This window comes from Lynx canadensis, chromosome B2, assembly GCF_007474595.2.
Source record: "Lynx canadensis isolate LIC74 chromosome B2, mLynCan4.pri.v2, whole genome shotgun sequence".
Classification (NCBI taxonomy): Eukaryota; Metazoa; Chordata; class Mammalia; order Carnivora; family Felidae; genus Lynx; species Lynx canadensis.
In genome coordinates, this window is record NC_044307.1 from 145,220,666 (window position 1) to 145,243,983 (window position 23,318).

Consider the following 23,318-nt stretch of genomic DNA (forward strand, 5'->3'; position numbering starts at 1 on the left):
GGTCCCACAGAAGCACCCGCGGCACTGACCTTCTCCTGGTAGAGTTTGTGCAGCCAGGCTGAACACTCATCCTCGTCTTCTGGGACTTCTTCTAAAGGAATCCGCCTGCAAAGCAGAGAGCAGCTAGCAGCGGGGAGGCCGACGCCAGATGCCCCCACCACGGTTTCAGAGTAACAGTGCTCCACCTCTCTGGGCTTCTGTTTAGGTAACCCGATCACGTGGCTGTGAGAAGCGCAATTCAGTTGATACAGGCCCAGTTGTAATCATAGTCCACGAAGGAGTGGCCAACGGCAGGTTCAGGGACTCAGACACCTGCCTCTCTCCGTCCTCCCTCCCTACCTCATGGAAAGGCTCCCAAGACCGGCTGTTTGCTTCTCCAAGAGAGGGCAGAACCGCCTCCGTTCCCACATGTTAGAATCCAATGTATATGCAGAGAATCTACGTGTAGGTGGTAATCTGCTAATACTTCTGCCAGCGAGGTAATGACTAAACACGGTGGTGAAGTGTCTCCCATCAAATGATTCCTTTGACCTCTTAGACAGGTTAGAGGTGGATCCTGATGTAAGGATTTCGACAAACAGAAGGACCTGTATGTTGGGCAACTCCTGTTCCCCGCAGGATGGGAGAGACAGGGGATCCTGGCCAGGCCCCGGGGCTCTTGGCTCACCAGAGGTGGAGGAGATCCCAGGGTGGCTCTGGGCTGGTGCTGGCATGGGCTGGGGGCTCAGCCACTTGCCAACAGCCCCAGTGAGCAAGGGGAAGTCACTGGACCCTGTCTCCTATTGTACATACATTTCTGTGTGTTCCCAGGTTGCTGGCTTTTGTGATGCCCAGCCGTATTTATTCACACCTGATTTTATCCATGTAAAATTCTACATCCCTCATGACTGCCATGGGTGGACTGGGTCCTCTCTCCGGCTTTGGACTATCTTCGCACGAAGATACATCTTTAGAACTTATCCGTCACACTATAGCCCGTTACGAGAACGTGCGATTTCGTCTTGTAACAGAGGCAGTATTGTTCAGGGTGAGGAATCACCCGGTAGGCCCCTGCAAATACTCCCACCAATACCCTACTCCTGCGCTCTTACTGGCTCACCCTGGTTTGGAAACCGGATCTCTCAATGTGTTTCTTGAAAAAGGTTAGAAAGCCTGCATACTACTTATTCGAATAGTAGGAGTTTAAGGCAGTTTTGCTCTTTTCAGTAACTTCTTTGACATTCTCCACCTTGCTTTTTGAACACTTTGTATTGCGGTAAAACACAAGAAAGCCTCTCTCATTTTGAAAGGGCCCCTGCACCACGAGGAGTGGCACGGTCTTCCTCGGAAGCCGTGAGGGTGTACCAACTTCTGTGGGCCTGCTGGGTATCGCATTTACAGCCGTCATCCCTACATGTGCTCCAGAGAGGTGCAGTTACCCGAGAGGTGGCCTAGTAGAGGTGCAATAATCTTGCATGGTGGGCGAAGTTTCCCCAAATAGCAGGGGCCCAGCTGTCAGTGGCGCTTCTGCTAGGTGATAGAGTTCAGGGGACAAAGCCTCCTTTACTTCTGGAAGGAGGCCTCCCTTGGGAAGGTTGCATTTCCTACCCTCGTCTGCCTTAAACTGAGTGATAAGCCAGAATGTTGGCTGTGGCCTTAGAAAACAGTAGTATGACGCTCCCTCCTCTTTGTAAGGGGGAGCCGAAGTCATTTCCAGCTAGAAAGCTATTTAATCCAGGCTGTCAGTCCTGGAAGGTTTGAGCTTTTTCTTGAAGCCTCGTGGTGATGATCAGCCACCGAATTTGCATCCTGTGTTGACTTTAGCATCTGTAAGGTCTAATTATTTAAAAAAATAATCAGAAGGCTATAGAACACTTGGCTAGCTCTCCAGCAGTGGGCATGTCTGAGCACCTTGGTTCGCCTTCTGGGCAGACCACCTACTGCATGAGAAACCAGCGCGATCCCTCTACCGGGTCACATGGGGTTTCATGTGTGTGCACTGTTGTGTTTTACCATCTGCAGTGTCTTTCAACTGTTTCCCATTAATCTCAACATTGCAGACGACCAGGGTGAGATCCATTCTGTCAGTTGATAAATGGGCAAAGAGAACTAGCTTGTCTAAAATCTTGTGAAGTGTTTTCAATAAAATCGTAACAGCGTGGAATCTAACACATAAGTAAGATACTGCTAAAATGGTCTCCATTTGTTTCTAGACCTCCTTATAAATTACACACCCTCTTATCTGCGGACATCTGTGTGCAGCAGATACATCCTCCAGGAAAAGGGGTCAATGAAATAATCTCTTCATACTCAATCTCAAAACGACTATAAAATGACTAGGCTTCCGTCTGGCCAGCCTGAGCTCTGTGATGAGTATGAACTGGTCAGAGAGAATCAGAAAGTAGCTGAGAAGAAACGAGGCCTCCCCTGATTATTCCCATGAGTGGCCTGCGTCTTGAGTTTCTAATACTAATACAGGTAGTGAATGGGTCCGTTTCAGTACAGATTAGAGACAAGAAAATATTAAACAGATTTCTCCGGAAAGAGGTTGGCCGGCCATTTGGGATTTATTTACTTTGATGGGCGCTCTCTTTTTTGGAAAGAAAATGGAACCCACTTACCTGACGTATAAATCTGCATGATATTTCTTCCCGTTTAGGACCCCCAACAGTGTTGGATTTTCATTATTTCTGAAATTGAGTGTACAGTCATATACAGCTGAAACTATAAAAAAATAAAACAAATACAAAGCAGTATATAGCGTGTGAACCCATAGATACACACATTGGAAAACAATACTGAAATCTGCTAACTGGGTGTCTCAGGATGGTGGGATTACTGGGTTCCTCTTCATGCTTTTCTATATCATCCAAATGCCTTCACTGAACACACATCACTTTCTGTAATCAGAAAGCACACTAACTTAGTAGCTGAGAACAGAGTTATTACTGAGGTCAGATCAGTTGAAAGCAATACTGCGATGTCCCTTCTAGACGTACTACAACAAGGACCCATATTCCGACAAATACCAATAATAAGGTCAACGAATCTAACGCATACTAAGGACATGTCTTAAGTTGATGGCAGTGTAACCATTTTACCAGCGTTTCTCCCCTAGAAAAATAAGATAGCTACGAAGCTAGAAGTGGATGTGGGGAACCTCTTAAGGAATTGAACTAGAGTCGGCTGAAACATGACAGAGAAACAAAGAAGAACGTGTGGTTTCAATGTGTCTCCCAGGTGGTGAGTTAACCCCGCAGCTTGCTGTCAGAATTCACTGTTGCAGCTTACTGGGGGGAGGCGGGGAGGGATGCAGAATGCCCGAGGGAACAGCGAGGGATCAGCCGTGGAGAGGGAAATACGGAGGGGAGACAGATGCCATTCCTGTGGCGTCAGGACGACAGGACCGGGCAGCGGAAGGAACAGGAGTTGTGGAGTCAGGCTGGCGCCTGCGGGATCTTTTCTCGGACAGGCCGCCCAGCCTCCCGGAGCCTAGCTCCCCTGGAGAATGGGACCCACGATGCCCTCCTCCCACGCCTGCTGAGCTGGCGAAAGTCACCCCTGTCCGCAGGGCTTGGCGCACTGTGCCGGGGAGACACTGCGCCTGATACGGTACCGAGATCCTGGCATGTGTACGGCTACTCTTCATAAAGTGGGCAGGAGGATGGCGGGATGTCTCGGTTCTAGTTGGGAACGTGAAGAACCAGCATTCAAAACCCGGTCCGAAAAGCACTGTCCATTAGCTTCGACCTGCTGCCTGCCCGCCAGTGGGGTCTGCGTGGGGCGCTGTGGCAGCTGGAGCTGGTCTTTGCTGAGGAGAGAGGGGCCCTGGGGCCGGCTCGCAGGAGTGCCCGGGGGGTGGCCCCCCACCCCCCAGCAACCCAGACCTTTGCCCCATCCTGTCACTCCGGTGGGGAAAGGTGTGGCTCTCCAGGGGCGAGTGAGGCTGGTGGAGGCATTATGGTTACAGGCATTCGGGCTGCACCGCGTGTGGCTGTGGGGTCACCGGGTCTGGGAGCAAGAAGGGCTCGTGTGGCTCATGGAGTTCAGCGGCCTCAGCCTCCTTCCTTCAGACTGGCTCCTACACGCAAGTGGGGTGGCTGTGGTTAATTAAGGACAGGGGGAGCGCCAGGGGGTCCCCAGAGGACAGCCTGAAAACTAATGACTTGCACAGTTCTCTTCGTTTCCAGAGGAGTAACCCCAAGAGAAGCGTCTTGAAGGGACACAACGGCCCGGCAGGAAACCCATCTGCCTGCGAAGCCCTTGAGCCCCAGCCTCTGTGGACGAGTGGAGCCGTTTGGAAAAAGTTCCTTAAATTCTCTGTAAGCCCCAACTTCCCCACCTGGAAACTGGAAGTAAACAAAGGGTTGCGTCGCTGGATCTGGCAAGCACACGCTGGCCGCGCCACGCGTGACGAGCCTGCGCACGGGACAGATGACGAGGGCCCTGCGCGCGCTGGCGCTCATTCCGGGGTGGGGGGAGGGGCGGGGCGGCCTGCAGGCCAAGCTCAGCCAGGGGGTCCGTCTGGGCGCGGCGCCGGAACCCCGCGGGGAACACCCGACGCCGGAGCTGGGCGCCCCCACCAGGGGGCGAAGGTGAGGCGAGCGGGGCGAGCGCTGAGTAAACGTTCAGTGCGGGCCAGGCCCGGTGCCGAGTCCTCTACCCGTTTTCTCACTTAACCCTCGCGACTCCAAGAAGCTTTGCGAGGTGATGCGCCCGGGGCCCCACGGCGCGCGCGAAAGCCCTCCCCACCCCCGCCGCCCCGGCACTCAGGGCTGGGTCTCAGGTCTGCCCCCGACTCCCCGGGGCGATGCAGGACGCCAGCAGCTGGTGTCTTGGGAGGTCGAGGGAGGGACCAGGAACCGGGCGGGCGACCTCGGCCCCGGGGGCAGCGGGGAGCTCAGTGACGGGGTCTGGTCTCCGGGCAGTTCTGCAGGCGGACCGGGGGTGGGGGGGGCCCTCGGTGCGCGGCCTGGGATCTGCGAGCGGCTGCCCGGGCTCTCCTTTCTCCCCCCTCCCCGCGAGCCAGCCCGGACTGACGCGCTGGTGTCTGGGCGGGAGGAAACCCCGGGTCAGCCTTGCGACCGCGAGGGGACCAGGGGGTGGGGCCGGGCCTGGAGCAAGGGAGGGGGCGGCCGCGGGGCGGGGATAGGGCCCCCCCACCCGAGGACTGGCTGCCCCGCAGGTTGGGGCCCGGCTCGGGCGGGTCCGCAGGGGGCCTGGGCGGGTTTACGCGCGACCCCGGGCGCGGGCAGCGCCGCAGGAGACCCCTCGCCGGACACTCAGATCCCTGTGCTCCCAAGAGGGAGACGAGACCTGGGGGCCTAAACAAAGAAGACCGTGTGCGGACAGAAGCTGTTGGACCGGCTGCCGGACTCCGGCCAGGGCGGCGCCTGGCCCCGGGGGACGTGGGGCCACGAGGGTCACCAGCCTCGCTCAGGACAGACGAGGAAGGGGGTGAACCTCTGGGAGGGGGCTGGCTGCCCGGGGATTTAAGATGAGACGGAGTCATGACCGGACGCTGGAAAACAAATGCTCCCAACTCGGGGTCAGCGGGCACAGATGGCAAGGTCACAGGGTTCATCAGCTGGAGGCAGCTGGTGCCACCAGATGGGCAAGAAATGCCACACAAAGCAAAATGACAACAAAAACCTGGGCCAAGCAGGCGTGGGGCCAGGCTGACCCCAGGTGAGGACCCGGGAATCCACAAGGTCAGCACAGCCCTGCAGTCCCGGTGCTGAGCAGGAGGGGGCGGTGTTCGCGTAGAGTTCGTGCGCGTGTGCGTGCCTGTGTGTGTGTGTGTGTGTGTGTGTGTGTCTGTGTGAGAGAGAGAGAGAGAGAGAGAGAGAGAGAGAAAGATAGAGAGAGAGAGAGAGAGAGACAGGCGGGGGGGGGGGGGGAGAGCGAGCATTGGCCTGGATCCTGGCAAGCCATCCTTTGTCCCCCGTTTGCCCTCCCAGCGACCGGCCGCCATCAGCTGGGGCCCGCTGCCAGGGGACAGCCATTCAGATCGGGTGCTGGGGCTCGGTCTCCTTGCTGCAGGGGATTCTGGGATCTTCCTTACCTACATTTCTCAAACTCCTCACGGTGACGGCGAAGCCTTTGGTGCGTGGCAGCAGGTGGTACTTGAGGCTGGGCAGCCCCTTGGCTCGGGCCACCTGCATGCTGATCTGGTGCTTCTTCTCCGTGAAGCGAGTGCCCTCGCAGTGAATCAGGAACTGGAAAGGACAGGGCGACGGTCACACACAGCTGCCGGTCTCACACACAGGGCCCCCGGTCACGCTCATTCTCAGAGTCACGTGGTGCCCCCGGTCACACGCCTCGGTCACACACGGTCCCCCAGGAGCCCTAGGGAACGGCCAGAGTGGGGACAGCCCGGCGGCTGCGTGGCCCCCGGCCTCAGGTGGGGCGCAGAGGTGGCCTTCCTGTCTCTGAGCTTTGGAGACCAAGGTTTACCCTGAGGATAGTAGAGGAGTGAATGTGCGTGTGACAAGAGTGTCCCGAGTGTGTGTGACAAGAGTGTCCTGAGGATTTATTTCTGCACCAGTCAGTTCAGAGGGAAGGACAAGTGTGCGACCGTGGGGAGGCCAGCGGGGCAGTTGGCAGGAGCGAGGCGTGTCAGGCGCTCAGAGCACCGGGGGGCGTGGCACCGGGGGGCGTGGCCGCTCGGGGTCGGGGGTCAGGGGTCGGGGGGTGGCGGGTGGGGGGATCTCACGTACAAAGTACTTCTCGGGGTAATCCCGGAGGTGCAGCAGGCTCTGCGAGACGGTCTTGCGGTCTTGCTCCCACTTGCGTGTGCAGAAGACCATCTCGGTGAAGTACCACATCCAGCCGATGATCGGGACGTAGGCCAGCTCCTTCTTGGCCAGGACTTTGGAGCCCTGGAACAGAGGAGGGGGCCCAGGAGTCCGCCAGGGGCATTTGCGGGGCCTCTCCCACGGCTGTTGGAGACGCTACTAGAAAAAGTGGAGAGGACGCGCTCTCCGAAGGCCTAAGGGGACGGTCCCACAGCACAATGAAGCCGGAGCCTCCGCACCAGTTAACTCGAGGCCAAGTTTGTGCTAAGTCTGCGGGGCGGGGAGGAGCGGGGGTTCTTCGCGGGGGTGCGCAGGCATCTGGGCAGCGTCTGGAACAGCCAGGGACATTTAAGGGTCATCGATGCTCAGCTCATTTTCCAAGCTGGCCATGCAGTTGTGACACCAAACCCTTTCTGTAGGTCTCACTCAGTCCTCAGGCAAACTTGGCTGTGCGGGCAGGGCAGACACGATCTCCTTTCGCAGACTAGGAAATGGGGTGGGGGTGGGGGCGGTTCTCTGCATCGTAGAGCTGCAAAATGGGGGAGCCTGGAGTTGAGCGTAGCTCACCAGATCGTGTTGGGGGCTCCCCACCCATCCCCTCGCTGGCTCATCTCTAAGGCTGGCAGTGGGGTCGGGACATCCCCCCGCGGCTGCCTGAGGCTGGCTCAAGACGCAAGGGCTTGGCCCACCAACCGGCGGGCCCCTGAGGCCACTCGGCCAAGGCCCCGAATGGGCTATGCCAGTCTACAAGGCCTGTGCTGGCCTGGGGAAGACCAGGGGTCCAGGGGGATGAGGGGAGACCCAAAACTGCCTTACATCTAGTGGGTTGGGCTCTATATTTTTCACCCTTAATTTTGGAATTGGCCAAGATACTCTTCGAGATAGCCGTCGTTGATGAACGGCATGGGAGGCTGAGGCAGTGATGCGGACAGTCGGGCAGCCATACGGACTGACGACTGTCTACTTATGCCCTGAGCCTACGAGACTTGTCACGTGCCCAGCAACCACACAGCTGCAGCTCGGTGAAGACCAATCAGCCAATACGTATCCTCTTACACACCTGTGCAGACTGGAGAGCGGCAAAAAACAGCCACTTGCCCCCATTATGTTAAAGCAACAACAAACATCTTGCCCCACGGTGGGGAAGACAAAGCACAGACACCGTTCAGGTTCAGTGTCTCTATGTTTTGATGGGTTTTGCTTTTGTTATTCTCACAAACCCAACATGCAAGTTATCTCAAAGAGAACCAAGCCATAAGACCTGGGGCCTGTCCCCCGAGGACCTAAGAGGCCGGTCCTGCTGGGTCAGAGAACCCGCTGTACGTGGGCGGCGGGGAGGGGGGACCGCTGTGTGCCAGGCATGGGCTGTGCACTTATATAAATTCTATTCAATGTGAAATCAAGAGAAATAGCCCCATTTTATAGATAATCAAACTGAGGCTCAGAGATGTGAAGTAGCTAGCCCAGAGTCACATTGCTAACCGCCTATACCAGCCTGGTGTCCCCTCCTGCATCCCTCAGCTTAGTGTGGGCACTGACCCAGTTCTGGCAAGGCGGCTCAGAGGTCATGGTGCCCATGTTCTGGGGCTTCTGGAAGCTTTTGCTCCATGACAAAAAGAGAGATGGCCAGGAGGCCCGGCTCTTTTTCTGCCGTGAACACGGTTGCCAAGTGTATCACGGCTTTGACCATCATGTTGTGGCCCTGAGACAACAGCCTAGAAATGCTGAGGCCACTGGGGCCGCTGGGCCAGCCCAAGAGGCATCTGGCTACAGCCCTGCTCTCCTCTGAGGCGGCAGAATGTCTCCAAGGCCAAAGCCCCTGGGTCAGGGTTTCCGTACATCTCCAGCTGTCGAGGGCCTGTGACAGAGCATCAATCACATTACTGGTGAGAATCTTTCCTATGGTCAGCTTTTTTTTCTTTTCAACATGGGGTTGCTTTAAATCCTAAAAGCGTGAACGAATTATCCTGACTTGCGCTCTCTCGCACTAGGACTGAGAAGGAAGTGCCTGTCACTCAGAACGCAAAAGCAAATGGCCTTGGGGATCATCACTCTGCCCACAGGAGCCATTTAACAGTCCACCGGGTCTGTCCACTGCCAGCTTTCAGGTCGTGGGAGGCCCTGCCTCCCTTCCCTCAGCCTCCTCCTATTGACAGGGATGTTCTCATGCTCTCTGTTTCCTGTTACCTCCCTACTCACAGCCTGTGAGATGGAAACAAGAGAGAAAATCCTCCCCGATGAACTAAACTTACCTTCTTGGTAGGTTAAGACTGCTTACAAAAATTACGTATCCTTGAACTCATCCCCAAAATACCTTGTGTCAACGTGAAGGGATTCTAAAACATGATCTGTTCTATAACGGAGAAGGGGATCATGTTCTATAAGGTAGCAACCACTGGGGCTAGGAAGGTGAGTGGCCCCATGCTGTCAATCACAACGGCTGTCTGGCGGGGAAAGTACTCTCAGGGGCATTTCCTATTAATGGTTCTATCCCACCAGACGCAAGTGGGCCTTTGGTAACCTACTGCTAAAAGGCAATGAACTTTGACAGTGATGTAGGATCTATGTGTAGACCAAAGAGGGGAGCTCAAGAGTCTATATGTCCATCACTGTCCTACTGTGTTAGAACACCGCGAACCATCTAAGCGCCCCACACTAGAAGGGCTCGATGAATTCTGGTATATATGGCAGACTGTATATACAGTGCATAATATGATAGTACAGAGCAGTTACTGTAGCCCGTGGGCCAAAGCGGCTCCACCACATGCTTTTATAAATAAAGTTTTATTGGGACACAACCACTCTCCTTTGGGTACGCACCGCTATGGCTTCCTTCACACTGCGACGGCTGAGTTGAATAGCTGTGACAGAGGCAACGTGGTCCATAAAGCCTAAAATATTCACTGTCCCTCCAATTACAAAGTCTGCCAACCTTTCATTTGGAGCCACTAAAACTTGTTTTCTACAGATAATTTAATAGCTGGGGAAATGATTATATAATACCAAATTTTTCAAAGGTCTGGAATGAAAGCTGAGTCTATAGCCTGATTATGACTCCATGAAAAAAGTAAAACAGTAAAAAATAACAGTAGCTAGAGCCAGGTGGTCAAATCAGAAGTGATTTTTTTTTTTTTATTTTGAGAGCGAAAGAGAGCAGGGGAGGGGCAGAGAGAGAGAGGGAGAGAGAATCCCAAGCAGGCTCTGAGCTGTCAGTGCAGAGCCCAACATGGGACTTGGACCCACAAATCATGAGATCATGACCTGAGCTGAATCCCAAGAGTCAGATGCTTAACCAACTGAGCCACCAGGCGCCCCCCCAATTTTATTATTTTATTATATTTTCCTGTTTTCTTTCACCAACAAAATATGTTGCAGTGTTAATAACAACTACCATTTTGGGAAGTTCTTGACATCGGCACATTTCAACCACTTAAGTGAGACTGGATCAAAGCAGCCCGTTTGGTGATGATCAAAAGGGACAGAGGAGGTATTTCTGTTTTTATGGGGAATTAATACATCTTTCAGCCTTCAAGTTCTGGATGTTATCATTAGGCCTAGGCCTTGATGCTGACTATGTTTACCTGATAGAAGAACTGTTTTAAAATATTAAGGTAGAAACTTTTGCCTTTCAAATCAAAGCAACTTTATTTGATTTCCTTTCCTTGGCAAGGATAACAGGATTTGGAAAGCGTTGACATCAGTCCTGGTTTCGGCCAGGCTCTACCACGGCTCGGCCGTGTGACTTTGGTCCAGATACTCAACCTTCCCGAGCCTCAGTATTCCCAGCCGCCTTCTGAGGAAAGTCATACTTATCGCGACGTGCTGTTGTAAAGATTGAATACCACATGGAAGCAGACACAAAAGTGCCGAGTTGAGAACCTGACCACGGGTGTTCAATAACGTATAGCTGTTATTATCGCCACAGAGTAAGCACAGTGGCGAAACGTCCTTTTTTATTCCCCCCATTTCTGAAACCATGCTTCAGCATATGGTAATAGCGGAAGGCTGCGGTTATTACAGGGCTCCCTGAGAGGCAGTGTGCGAAGAGATTTACCCAGCTTCGCTCATTTCAGACCAAGAGACTAGAAACTTTCTCCTCAGTGTGCTTACGGTCCTCCCGGAAACTCAATGTGCCATCACTATCATGACCCTCCCAGGCCACGCAAGGGCTTCTGTGTGTGGACGGTAACGTCTTCAGGAAAGACACTGTATGAAAACAATACCAATTTTGTTGACTCTGGGTTTATTTTGAGGGTAGACCTGAGAGGATTTACAGAGGAGTTAGATTTACCACAGGCCCCTCTAGACACTAGCATATCTGGAAAATCAAAAACGTTCATAGGAAGCGCAACTTCCTATGAGGAATCCACAACGGCAAGGACCTGGCCGTTTCTAGTAGCTGTGGGGAGTCGCTGACGTGATATCGCGTTCTGCAGTTTATGAAACTTTTGAGTGTGTGTGTGAGAGAGAGAGAGAGAGGGTGTGTGTAGAGAGAGAGTATGTGTGAAAGTATGTATCTATATGTGTGTGTGTGAGAAAAAGGGTGTGTGTATGAGAGTGATTGTGTGTGTGTGTGTGAAAGAGAGAGTGTGTGTGTATATAGAGAGTGTTGTGTCAGAATGTGTGCGTGTGAGAGAGAACCATCTTACTACAGCTGCCCAATAATCTAATCAATCGGCCCATAACCTAGTTGGGACCACCCAATAGCTCAGAGAAGCAGCCAACCCCACAAACCCCTTCAGCACCTCCAGCCAACTGGTCGACCCCTGTGCAGACACCGTGTGGTGCCAGAAAGAACTGCTTTGAAGATACACCGAGATCCGGTCCATTCCAACCCTGAGACCGTGTGGCTCTTGCCTGACTTTTCTCAGCTCCACAGCCTCTGTGATGAAAGCTGAGCAGAATCAGGGTTTTCTAGCTAAGGGCTTTCTCCAACATGGCCACCCATGTTCATCTGATAAGATGAAACTATGAAGTGTCGATGACCGGGTTTGTAGGACGGTTGGAACAGGTAGGGCATCCTTTCTTTCCATGGCACCCCTGCCTCCTCTGACCGCTCCGAAAACACGATTAGGGACTGACACTAGTCAGTAGGATGGTCCCTGGTCAATGTGTTGTTTGTATAAATATCTCTTCCCGGTTTCCAAGCACATGGGCGTTCCTGGAGGTTTACCAGTACAGTCACCAGTCAGTCATTTGGATTCACCCAAGGTCACGTATTTCTATTAAATATATGAAATACCTGGCTGGGGTGTCTTAAGTGGAACTCTGAAAGCCGGCTAAAACATCCACACTTCAACCCTTTGAATGTTTTCTTGACTGTGAGTGAGGCCCCATCTCTGCAGATGGCTAGAAAGTCAGCCGACGGCGCAGCCTCTTTTTTGACGTGTGGACTTTACCATCAAGACTGTTCTGTTGGGGCGCCTGGGTGGCTCAGTCGGTTGAGAGGGCAACTTCAGCTCGGGTCATGATCTCGCGGTCTGTGAGTTAGAGCCCCGCGTCTCAGGCTCTGTGCTGACAGCTCAGAGAGTGGAGCCTGCTTCCGATTCTGTGTCTCCCTCTCTCTCTGCCCCGCCTCCACTCGCACCCTGTCTTTCTCGCTCTCAAACATAAATAAACATTTAAAAAAAACATTGAAAAAAACCCTATTCTGTTCTGTCTATGCAACAAGCGTCAGTTAAATACCTCCTTTGTACTGGGCACTGTGACAGGTGCTGGGGACACAGAGATGAAGAAGGTTACCCACGGCCTTGAGACGCTCAAAGTGTCGTGGGAGGAGAGAAACAGAAAGCTACCAACTTCTGTGTTACTTGTGCCACTCTGCGAACGAGTGGAGCACACGTGCTCTCTGGCAAAAGAGATCGGTGCAAGAATGGAAGAGATGGGGCTGGAACGTGTCTCTGAAATGTAAGTCGCTCACTACAATAAAAGGTAGGAGATAAGACTAGAGCTCAAAACAATGAGCCGGGCGTGTGTGTATGTGTATGTGCGTGTGCGCACGCGTGTGCACGTCAAAAGGTGAGACTCCGTTCGTGCCAACTGGGGTAACGTACATGTGGCCTCATTCTGCTTGCCCTCATTCCCTTCTCTTGCTGTCTCCCTTCTCTGATGCTAAAATAGAAAATGCTGGGGACCTTGCACTACCAGAAAAATCTCCAGAGAGTCTGAAAACAAAATGAACACTGTTCCACAATTAGTCACAGCCACAGGGAAATGCACAAAACAAACAAGACACAAAAGCACTCTCTGAGAATTCATCTCTCTTCGACCGGAAATAAACGTGCGCCATTTATCCAGGTGGAGCACGATACTCAAAGCTCTTCATAGCATCTCCTCCCGCCCTCTGTCCCCCCTCCCCAGTCTACATCCCTGCCATTACCAAACCCAAAGCTCTCCTTAGTTTGCCTGGTGCGCAGATGCGGAGCGGGGAAGGAAAGGGCATTTGCAGACAAAGTAAACTCTCGGGCGTTGGGTATTTATCACACTTGACTCTGCTCAGCGGATCAGGGCTCCCTGTAAAGCAGATGAGAGAGGAGCCCCCCCCCCCACCACGCAATGCCCTGATCCTCTTTCCTGAGCACAGATCCGTGTGTCCCCTTCCCATCCTCTATTCTGAATGGCCCTCCTGAGTCCTGCCCCAGGTGGCCCCGGGCCTGGCCAGATGGAAAGACAGAGCACAAGAAATCCAGGGGCGGGGCTGGGGGACCAGCGCTCCGCAAGGGCAGAAGGTAACAGGACAGCTATACCGCCAACCTCTTGTCACCAGCAGGTGTTTGATAAGCCATTGAAGAGGCACAGGGAAGATGGGGGCACGGAGGGCCCCGAGCGCCTTAGGACACGGGCGTGCCAAAGAGGGAGCAGTTACTGGGGCCCAGCACAGTCAGAGACGGTTCCCATCACCGGCTTGGGAGGTCTGCTGAGGGCTGTGTGAAGAGCAGGGAGGAAGCCCCATGGTAGGGCTGCTTAAACAAGTCTGGATTTACGATCGGTTGGTGTGATCCAACCCTGGCTCGTTAAAGACATTGCCAGAGGATCCTGTTTAATAAAAAAAAGACCTTGGTGTGTCGAACTCGGCACTACGCTTTTAAAAATAAAGTGTATGCTAACATGGCCAGGAATATACTCAGTTAAGAACTCAAGGTGCATATCTGTATTTCCACGGAGCTGCTGGCTTGTGTCCTTAGCCAGTGAGTCATGAGGCCCCCCGGCTCCCCTCATCACTATTCTCTCGGTCTCCTTATCTGTGTCATGCCAGATCCCGCATGCCTGGCCCGATAGGTCAATACTTAGCGGCAAAAAGTGGCACCCCTGCCCACTCTTAGTATAGTGGGTGGTACCCGAGTGCAATATGGAGGCTGCTGATCAAGCCCCTGAGGGTGGGGCGGTGGGGGGGTGAGCATGCTTCCCTCACGCCGCCATGTGATACTGGCATTGAGCGTGGTGCAAACCCACCCTAAGGGAGCTGATAAACCATAGCTGCAGGTGTATCTGATGAGAAGGAAAACAAAACGTTTCTCCCCATCTAGAAACTTCCAATCTCTCTGGGGCCAAAAGGAACTTGACTGCCATGTATGAAGAAACCAAGAGAGAGCGAATACAACCGCACTTTGCATTGCACAAAAATGATGGGATGGGGGAGGTGTCAGTTGCCTGGGGGTCTAGCACCAGCCAAAGCCCACTTCGTAAAACCTTTGTTCTCTCTTGTCTTCCATACCCTTTCCTCCTTCTCGTAAGATGAAAACATTCAATGAAAGGAAACTAATTAGGGTTAAGGAAACTAATAATTACTGCACGCCTACTTTGTGCAAGGCACTTGAACTAAGTATTTTACTTATACTCATTAATCCGAGGCATATATCCATTAAGCCCTATATATTTACTAAGCCCTTACAACACCACATAAATGGGAATTATTAACTGCGGTTCAGAAAAGTCAGATAACCTCCCCAAGGTCGTGCAACTGGTAAATGCAAGAGTCAGGGTTCCAAGTCCCAATCTGTGGGACTCTAAGACATCGGGTTTTTCTGTGTGTTTTGTTTTTTGTTTTGTTTGTTTTGTTTTGTTTTCCCTATACATCTGTGTCTGCCCTGCCACCCTCAGGAGAGAACTGTTCTGGAGTAAGTACAGGGAAAAAGAAACAATTGCTCTTGATATCTGAGCACAGAAGGCATGGATTCATCTCTCAAAGTGTCCACTTTCCTACTAAGTCTTACACGTTTGAACACAAGACCCAGGAAACCTACAATTTGAAGGAATGTTATAGTTGACGGAGGTTTATAGGTAACAACAGTCATGCAGCCTTTCTAAACAAATGTGCGTTGGTATTTTTCCTACAGGAAACCTCTAGTGACAAAAGTGCTCCTTTTCGTAATCAAACATGGAGAAATGCTGGTTTTCAGATACGTGTCAACCTTTCACAGAGAGAACCATATTCAATGTTACGGACCACAAACGTCTTGGCAAAATTAAATCGGGACACCAACACTTTGGGTTCCGTTCTTGGTTTCGCCCCTGAGTGATTTCCTAGGGCTTTATGACATCTGCTGGCCGTGTTACCCGGAGCCGTGCAGGCCTCCACCTCGGCCCAGATGGGTCCTCCAAAATGGCAGCAGCCTGCCCACATCCTTCTTTCTGACTTGCCTCAGTAAGTCTGAAAGCAGCCCACAGTGGCCTTGAGCTGGCGGCCCGTGACATGAGTGGGAAAACTAATACGCACTCCTGGCCACGCCCAGACGGCGAAGAGGGGCGTGACGCCTGGCAGACGGGGGCCTATCTCTCAGGGTCTCCCTTTAGGCACCTCCCCACCTCTATGATCATCCCTTCATCTGCATCTCCTGTGGCTCCTCAAATCATGCCCTTGAGGCCTTGGTCCATTGCTATCACCTTCTGGAAGTCTCCTGTGTCCCAGGGGCCCCACAGCCCATGTGCTGGTAGGCACCAGAATGTTACATCAGTTGTGAAAATATTGAAACCCCTCCCCACAGTTTGGTCAACAGAGCTGCCCCAAATACCCAAACTCACCCCCCAATATCCCACCTGTACCACAGTGAACCCAGCTCGTCCCCAGGCCCTCCAGGGCTAACAAAGGGGTGACACTCGGAATGACGGAGGCCCCCAGGATAGTGCTGTAGGGCTGACTGGTCTGTGGTTAAATGCGCCGAGTATCACGACCGTCCACCCGCACCTTGCCGCCCCAAGGGAACACGCTCAGCCCTATGTTGTCACCCTCTTCAACCCCCTGTGTCCCGTGGCAGGCATGCAAGTTCCTTCCTTACCTCTCTTGATAGGTTACAAAATCACTGAAGGCAAGGACTGTATTTTCCGATCCCCCTTTGTATCTCCCTAATGCCCAGTGGTATTATCTACAGAAACGCAGTCCCCTTTTGTTGGGAAAGTATTTTGAAGATGCCTCAGTAGCTGTCATTGCCATCCTGAGAGCTTTGTGAGGGACATCAGGGTGCCCTCTGCTTAGGGTAATGATTCTACTACTCTCCTTCTACTTCTCCCTATATGAAGAAACACAACAGAAATTCGATCTGTTCTCAGGCTGAGCTATCATATATTATGTTTATGTGAGGTCTGAGAGCAGATGTCCTGCCGTGGTGTGGTGGCAGGGTCTACACTGGCCTCAGTGGTCCTCGCCTCCTGGTATCGAAGCTCTCCTGTAACCCACCCTACTTCCTGGAGGGTGGGCTGGACTCATCTGCTCACGTTGGACAGATACGACGTGACCAAGTGATGATGCCACTTCGGGGTTTCGTCACAAAAAGGCCGTGGGTGCTGTGTCGGGGGCCTTTCCCTGCTCTCTCCGGGACAGCTCCCCCTGGGGTAAGCCAGTGGCCACGTCCAGGGGAAAGCTGAGAAGAAGCCCAGGGGAGGGGGCAGGCCTGGCAACAAACACAGGGACGAGGGTGGAGGCAGGTCACCGCACGGCGAGCCTTCCGATGAGACCACCACCCTGGCCGGCAGCTTGAGTACAACCTCCCGAGAGACCCTTGCCGGGACCCCCAGCTGAGCTGTGCCTGGATCCCAGACCACACGGGCTGAGCCAATACGTGTTCACTGTTTTAAGCTGCTGTGTTTGGTGGCTTGTCTCACTGCCACAGATAGAACAGATCTGGGCTCGTTAACAATCTAAAGAACAATATCCCAGTTGGCCTCCACGTTAACCTACAGGCCGCACCTACCCAGCAGGTAAATATTGACCATAGCCGCTTCTGTGTATGGAACGCTCACCAGGCACCTGGTGTCGCTCAAAGACCCAACAAATATGACCTGGAGTGACCTGCCAGGGCCACTATGAAGTGACACGTATGTATTTTGCTGGGACAGAAAGAGAAACTTCCGGAAGCTTCGGAAACCCGGCCCCTCTGCATTGTATTTTTGCTGGACGCTTTAGTGATTCATGCTCTTAACTGTCCACGGGCCACGCCCGTCCCCAGGCAGGAGGGAAGCGCGTGTATTCTTCAAAGTCATAACCGGAGCCTTTGCTGTAACCCTGGCCTGTGCCACGAAGTGCCAGCTCTGAGGGGAGAATAGGCCACTGGGATGACTGTGTGGGTCCTCAGATGCTTATAAAAGGCGACAAGTCTTTTTCCTGTTTAAGAAAAGCCCACCCCTTTCCCCCCAAAACCAATTTCACATTTAGTGGCCCCATTCTCAAGAATTTCGGCAAATTTCATGGCTTCACTATGAACGCACATCCTCGTGGGCAGTTGCACGGGCAGGTGAAAACTGCCCCCTCAGGAACTCCGTCTTGTCCCTTCTTCTCTAAGAAGCTTCTCTAAGAAGCTCGGGAGCTCCTTAGACTCCAGAAGGATCTCGCTGTCACGTGTTGTTTATTTAGTCATTTATTTTGGGGGGCAGGTGATTTAAGGCCAAAGGGCACTGCTGAACAATTAACGTAACAAGACGCTGCTCTGTGGCCGCTGAAGGGTGGCAGGAATAAACGTGCCACTTTGGAAAGAGGCCAAGCGGCTCACCTGGCATCACGGCCGCTGCCTGGACCTCGGCTGCTCGAGCAGCACGTGTGGATGTGAACTGTCCCCTGCAGCAGACAGGGCAGTCCCCGGGGAGAAGAGTCTGGCGGCTTCCCCCTGACTTGGCCCAACCCCCGACCCCGACAAGGGTCGCTGACTCCTCCATCACGCTCTCCGGGCACCAGGTACCTGGCCGGCACGAGGCGACCTTGGAAAGTGCAGCCACACCACAGGCCGGTGCTCAGTGCTGGAGGACAGGGGAAGGCGGCCACCTCCCGTCCCGGCGAGGACTCCGGGGCTCCCGGAAGCTCTGAAACCTGCGAGCTCCTAGAACAGTCTCTGATGCCAGGGCTCACACCCCTCACAGGCAACCCTGGCTGCTCAGTTTTCAACAGTAAGGAAGGAAACCCGACGGACAGGGTATCCGTTTACAGAATCACAGCTGGAGGCGAGAAGTCCCTGTGCTGTTGGCCAGATGGGGGTGTCCTGTTAAGAACCTTCCGGCCATCAGCACTCTTACCACTGTGCTCCAGCCTGGTCCCTGTCCTCAGGTGGCCCTGGTCATTTTCTGACGCAAAGGCTCCAGCGTCCCCAGGGCCCCTGCGTCTCTTCCCCTACCACCATCGGGGGAGAAGAGCAGAGCTCTGAAATCAGATGTTCTAGTTACGCTCCTGGGACAAATGATTTAGCCAAACTGAGGCTTTGGGAGTTTATGGAGTGTAAATAATGCAATGTCCTAAGAATTAGAAATAGCAAAATCCAGTGAATAAGTACCCAGAAAGAGCTGGTGGTCATCGAGCTACAAGGGTACGACGCGAACTGGACGGTGCCACCCAGACCATATGCGTGTTCACATCCTGAGCAGGAATACCCCCAAAGCCTCGGGAAGCCGGGAAAACACCGACTGTCCCTCAACCACACCCGGAGTCCCGGGCCTGGGGGGACGCTGGCACGCCAGGAAGTCTAGCTCGGAGGCAGTAGGAAGAACGTTCTGGCAGTCAGGACGCAGAGAGACTAGGCACCCTTTCTCCCAAGGCAGAAGAAGGACCCTGTCATGACCATTCGTCTCCGTGGTGGGGTTCGGATTGTGACACGTTAGGGGGTGGTCTCCTCTCGCAGAGAATCAAAGCACAGAACTGTAGCTGAGACCAGGAGCCCGAAACGGAGAAAGGCAGATGCTAAAGTGTTTGGTCTTGTTCCTGGAAACATATTTAACACCCGTGTGCGCATAGATACCAAGTCGGAACTGGAAGAATAAATAGGAAAACAAAGGAGAAAACCGTTGGCTGGAAGGCCTGTCCCTTTCCTAGAAATCCCTTCTGTGACTCGCTCATAGGCAACCCAGCTTTCTCGAAGTCTTAAGGTGGCAACGGCGAAGGAACACACTGTTTCTATCTCTTGAAAAACTGCTAAAGACCTTGCCTGCCTTTTGATGGTTTCAGTGCCTACGAAGGAGTCTCATTTGTCCCAAAGACATGAATGGGACTTGATTCTAAACACATTTCCTTCTCTCTCCTTCTGCCCCCAATTTAAAAGTGCATCAATGTTTGGGGCGCCTGGGTGGCGCAGTCGGTTAAGCGTCCGACTTCAGCCAGGTCACGATCTCGCGGTCCGTGAGTTCGAGCCCCGCGTCGGGCTCTGGGCTGATGGCTCAGAGCCTGGAGCCTGTTTCTGATTCTGTGTCTCCCTCTCTCTCTGCCCCTCCCCCGTTCATGCTGTGTCTCTCTCTGTCCCACAAAAAATAAATAAACGTTGAAAAAAAAAAATTAAAAAAAAAATAAATAAAAAAAAAAAATAAAAGTGCATCAATGTTTAAACGCAGATACAAAATGTAATCCGTGCAGTGCAGTCCTCCTTCACGAAGGGTCTTCCCAAACAGGCAGTCACCGCCAGCCTCCCAGGCTTCAATCTCCGCCCCTCTGAACACTATCATTTTCTCTCCCTCGTCCAAAAACAATGTGAGCAGACACCCCGTCTGTCTGCAGGCGTTGTTCCCCACAGACGGTGCTAAACAGGAGCCCTGAGTTCTTGCTCAAGCTGTCCGGGCCCTTCCTCGCCCCAGGCCGCCACCTGTCATCCCGTCATCCCGGTCGGGACGGCTCAGCCTAAGCACCTAGACAGCTCAGATTCGCTGATCGGATCTGGGCGTGACTACACAACGCGCTGTTTTCAAGATGATGAAAGTCAACCCAGAAAACCCAGTCCCAAAGGCGTGCAAGAAGTCAAACTACTTGGGGGCGGGAAACAGAAGTTCGTATTTATTCTCAACTCTGACATTGAAACTCTCTGGCTTGGGGACTCAGCGTGCTGAAGCCCACAGAGGGGAAGGTGCACCCTGGAATGACTCCTGGCCGGTAGCCGGGAAAGCAGCGGAGCGCAGAGACGAAGGGCGCGACGGGGCCTCAAACCAGAGGAGCCCGAGTCCAAATCCACTTGATAGCTCTGTGAGCTTGAGCAGATCATTTAAACCCTCTGTCACTTAGGTTGTTAAAAAGGGGAGGGCATATATCATCTATTCATAAATGTTTCTATAAGGAGCAAATAAACTCACGGTATATGAAATACCTAGCACACAGTCGTCGCTGAATAAATATCACTGTCGGTCATTAGAAGATGTTCATCTTGGGGCACCCGAGTGGCTCAGTCGGTTAAGCATCCGACTCTTGGTTTCAGCCCAGGTCGTGATCTCACAGTTCGTGGGGTCCAGCCCTGTGCTGACCGTGCAGAGCCTGCTTGGGGGTGTCTCTCTCTCTCTCTCTCTCTCTATCAATAAAAAAATAAACTTAAAAAAAAAAAAGAAGAAGAAGAATTTCATCTTGACTCCAAGCAGGAATGAAAAGCAATTGGTTAAGAACATTTCATCAGGTAGAAACTGTTAATGCTTCTGCAATCCCGAGTGGTTGAGAGAAAAGGGCAAGTCATGGTGTTGAACAAGGGAAGCGTGTGAGGCGGAAAAATGTGAATCCAACTTACCCCTAACACCCCAAAGCGTTCGGCCAGGCTCCAACCACAGAGAAAGTCAATCTCAAACTTGTGGTTCAGAACCACGATGGCATTTTCCTTTCCGTACTTGGGGTAGGCCCGGGGGTCTGTATGGATGATGCATTCCGTGCCCGACCACCACTCCAGCAACATCACCAGCTCTGGAACAAACCACAACAACAGACAGACGTTTATTTCACGCGTCCTTGGTGACCAAGGCTTGGTTCTACCGGGCCGGGCAGGGGCAAGGCTCTACCCTCCCGGCTGGGGCAGAAAGCAACTTCTAGAGGTCACATTCTAGATCATTTCAGCCCAGACCCCTGTCCTTGAAATGGCTTAGAAGCAGAAGGAAAACAAGGAAGACTGCACAACAGTGTCCGGGGGAGGAGAGGAAGCGCTGAGAAGCCAAGTGAGTTGCTTGCATTCCTTGATTAAGTACCTTGGGGAGAAGTACACCAGAAAGCCAGAATCCATCAAGAATGCCTGCCCTCGTGTTTCCAGCGCTCTGAAAGGCAGCGTGAGATGATGCACAGAATTCTTAAAAGCCTGCGAAATGACTAATTGGGATTCTTTTTTTTTTTTTAATTTTTTTTTTAACGTTTAATTATTTTTTGAGAGACAGAGACAGAGCATGAGCTGGGGAGGGGACAGAGAGAGAGGAGGAGTCACAGATTCTGAAGCAGGCTCCAGGCTCCGAGCTGTCAGCACAGAGCCCGACGCGGGGCTCGAACTCACGAACCGTGAGATCATGACCTGAGCCGAAGTCGGACGCCCAACCGACTGAGCCACCCAGGCGCCCCTAATCGGGATTCTTATAAACTCCATCAAAGAACACTAAATACCTAATTTCTCTCTCCCATTCACGATGCTTGTGTGCACCTGAAATAATGAAGAGCCATGGTGTCAGGAAGCCAGGATACATTAGAGCCATCGTACTGCGGGCCTCAGTGAAACTGTTCAAATATTCTTTACAGGAAGGAGCTTGTGAAAATAGAGAAGTCCTTCCCCCTCCCCCCGCCCCAGGCAATAATGACCACTTTGGCTTTATTCTTCAGTGATAGCTTTATTCCTGGTGACCCCTTTCCAACTTGGCTGCCTCAGGAAAAGCCTGCCTCGATGGTAGAAATGGCTCAGAAAAATAGTTGCACGTTGGGGATTAAGACTCTATCTACTACATGGCAGCTTTAAAATGAATTTTGAAAGTTGAAGGTGTTCAGCAGGTGGATGGGTGGTATGTGAGGCCTGTGCCCCAAGGCCATAGCCCTGTTTATCACCGGTTAGTGGGGTACGCATCTAGCGAAGACTCACTCCTCACCCACCCCCTACACACACGCACACACACGCACACATGAGCAGGTGCAGTCTTGACTGGAGGCACACCTCATGTTTTAAGGGCGTCAGTGGCTGCCCTTGGAAACCTTTCTCCTTGAGGCTGGAGACTGATGCTTTCTAACTGGAGCCCTAGAAATCTCTAGAAGGCATTACAGGCTAGTTTCTAAGCACTGAGCACTGTGGGGCTTTGGACAAGTGAGCCTCCTGGTGCCTCAGTGCCCTACTCTTTAGAATGGATTCCGTGAGGATTAAAGAATACAGCACACAGCGGCCGATCCACGCACAGTACACAGGAAGTTCCCAACAAACCAACCACTCAGGATCCAGCACTCTCATGACAGACAAACTGACCGGCTCCCCTTACTTGGTAATGAAAAGTGTCTGCCTAGTCCTCAGAGCTGAGAAAATGCCAAGTCCCCGGTCAGTTGTCCCACAGGCAATGACATCAGTGGGACCTAACACAGCAAGTCGGGACGAAGGTAAGTGTTTAGGGAGGGCGGGAGGGCCGGGCAGCACCACCCAGGACAAGGGAGAGTTGTTTACCACCGGGTAGGAGGAGCTTATATTGCTGCGCTGATTTCTTCTAAGAGCTTGGGTGGGCAGGACCAATCTACCCCATTACTGGCCACGGAGCACAGATAAGCCCCCAAAAGCAGAACTACGTGGGAGTCTGCGAGATAAGGCTGTTGTTCCAGTTCTGTGACTCGCATCCCACGGCCATTCTGCAAATACCCCCTGATTGCCTCTCTGGGCTCCACACCTCCCTACTGGGGGCCAGGCTGGGCTGATTCACACGTGCCGCCCCCCTGCACCCTGCCGGGACTTAGCGACAGAGCGTGAGACCAGCTCCCCTACTCCACAGCACAAGCCCTGGGAGCAAGGACTGCATCGTTGGGGTCTAATAACCCTAGCGGCAATCCAGAACCCAGCACGGCGCCAGCACACTCACGCTTTCAACAAACACCAGTGACCTAATGTGCGCGAGTTCCATGCGAGGCATTGGAGACGGCTCAGATGCCTACCCTCCCAGAGCCGACTGCCCCAGGGAAAGCCCGTTACCCACTCGCGAGGCGGTGTGACAGGGAAGGAAAGACTTGTCCCCAGGATGGATGGTTCTGAACATCACGCTCATGGGTATGGGGGTCAGACGCTCCAGACTCCGATCCCGGTGGTGCCGCTCGCCCCTCACTCGTTTCTCTATGTCCCTAAGTCTCGGTGTGCTTGTCTGTAAACTGGGCACAGGAAAAGC

At 53.0% G+C, this 23,318-nt stretch overlaps 1 protein-coding gene across 6 annotated transcripts in view; it reads right to left on the reverse strand.

The window, feature by feature from the left end:
• AGPAT4 (1-acylglycerol-3-phosphate O-acyltransferase 4) overlaps positions 1-23,318 on the reverse strand; it is a 126,606-nt gene that overhangs the window by 9,727 nt on the left and 93,561 nt on the right. For all 6 annotated transcript variants that reach the window (XM_030316741.1, XM_030316742.1, XM_030316739.1 and 3 more), the window contains 5 exons: positions 20,729-20,898; positions 6,699-6,860; positions 6,044-6,197; positions 2,601-2,703; positions 30-105 (listed from right to left, as the gene is read on the reverse strand). In XM_030316741.1, the coding sequence (XP_030172601.1) occupies positions 30-105; positions 2,601-2,703; positions 6,044-6,197; positions 6,699-6,860; positions 20,729-20,898 (665 nt within the window). The remainder of the gene's footprint in view (positions 1-29; positions 106-2,600; positions 2,704-6,043; positions 6,198-6,698; positions 6,861-20,728; positions 20,899-23,318) is intronic.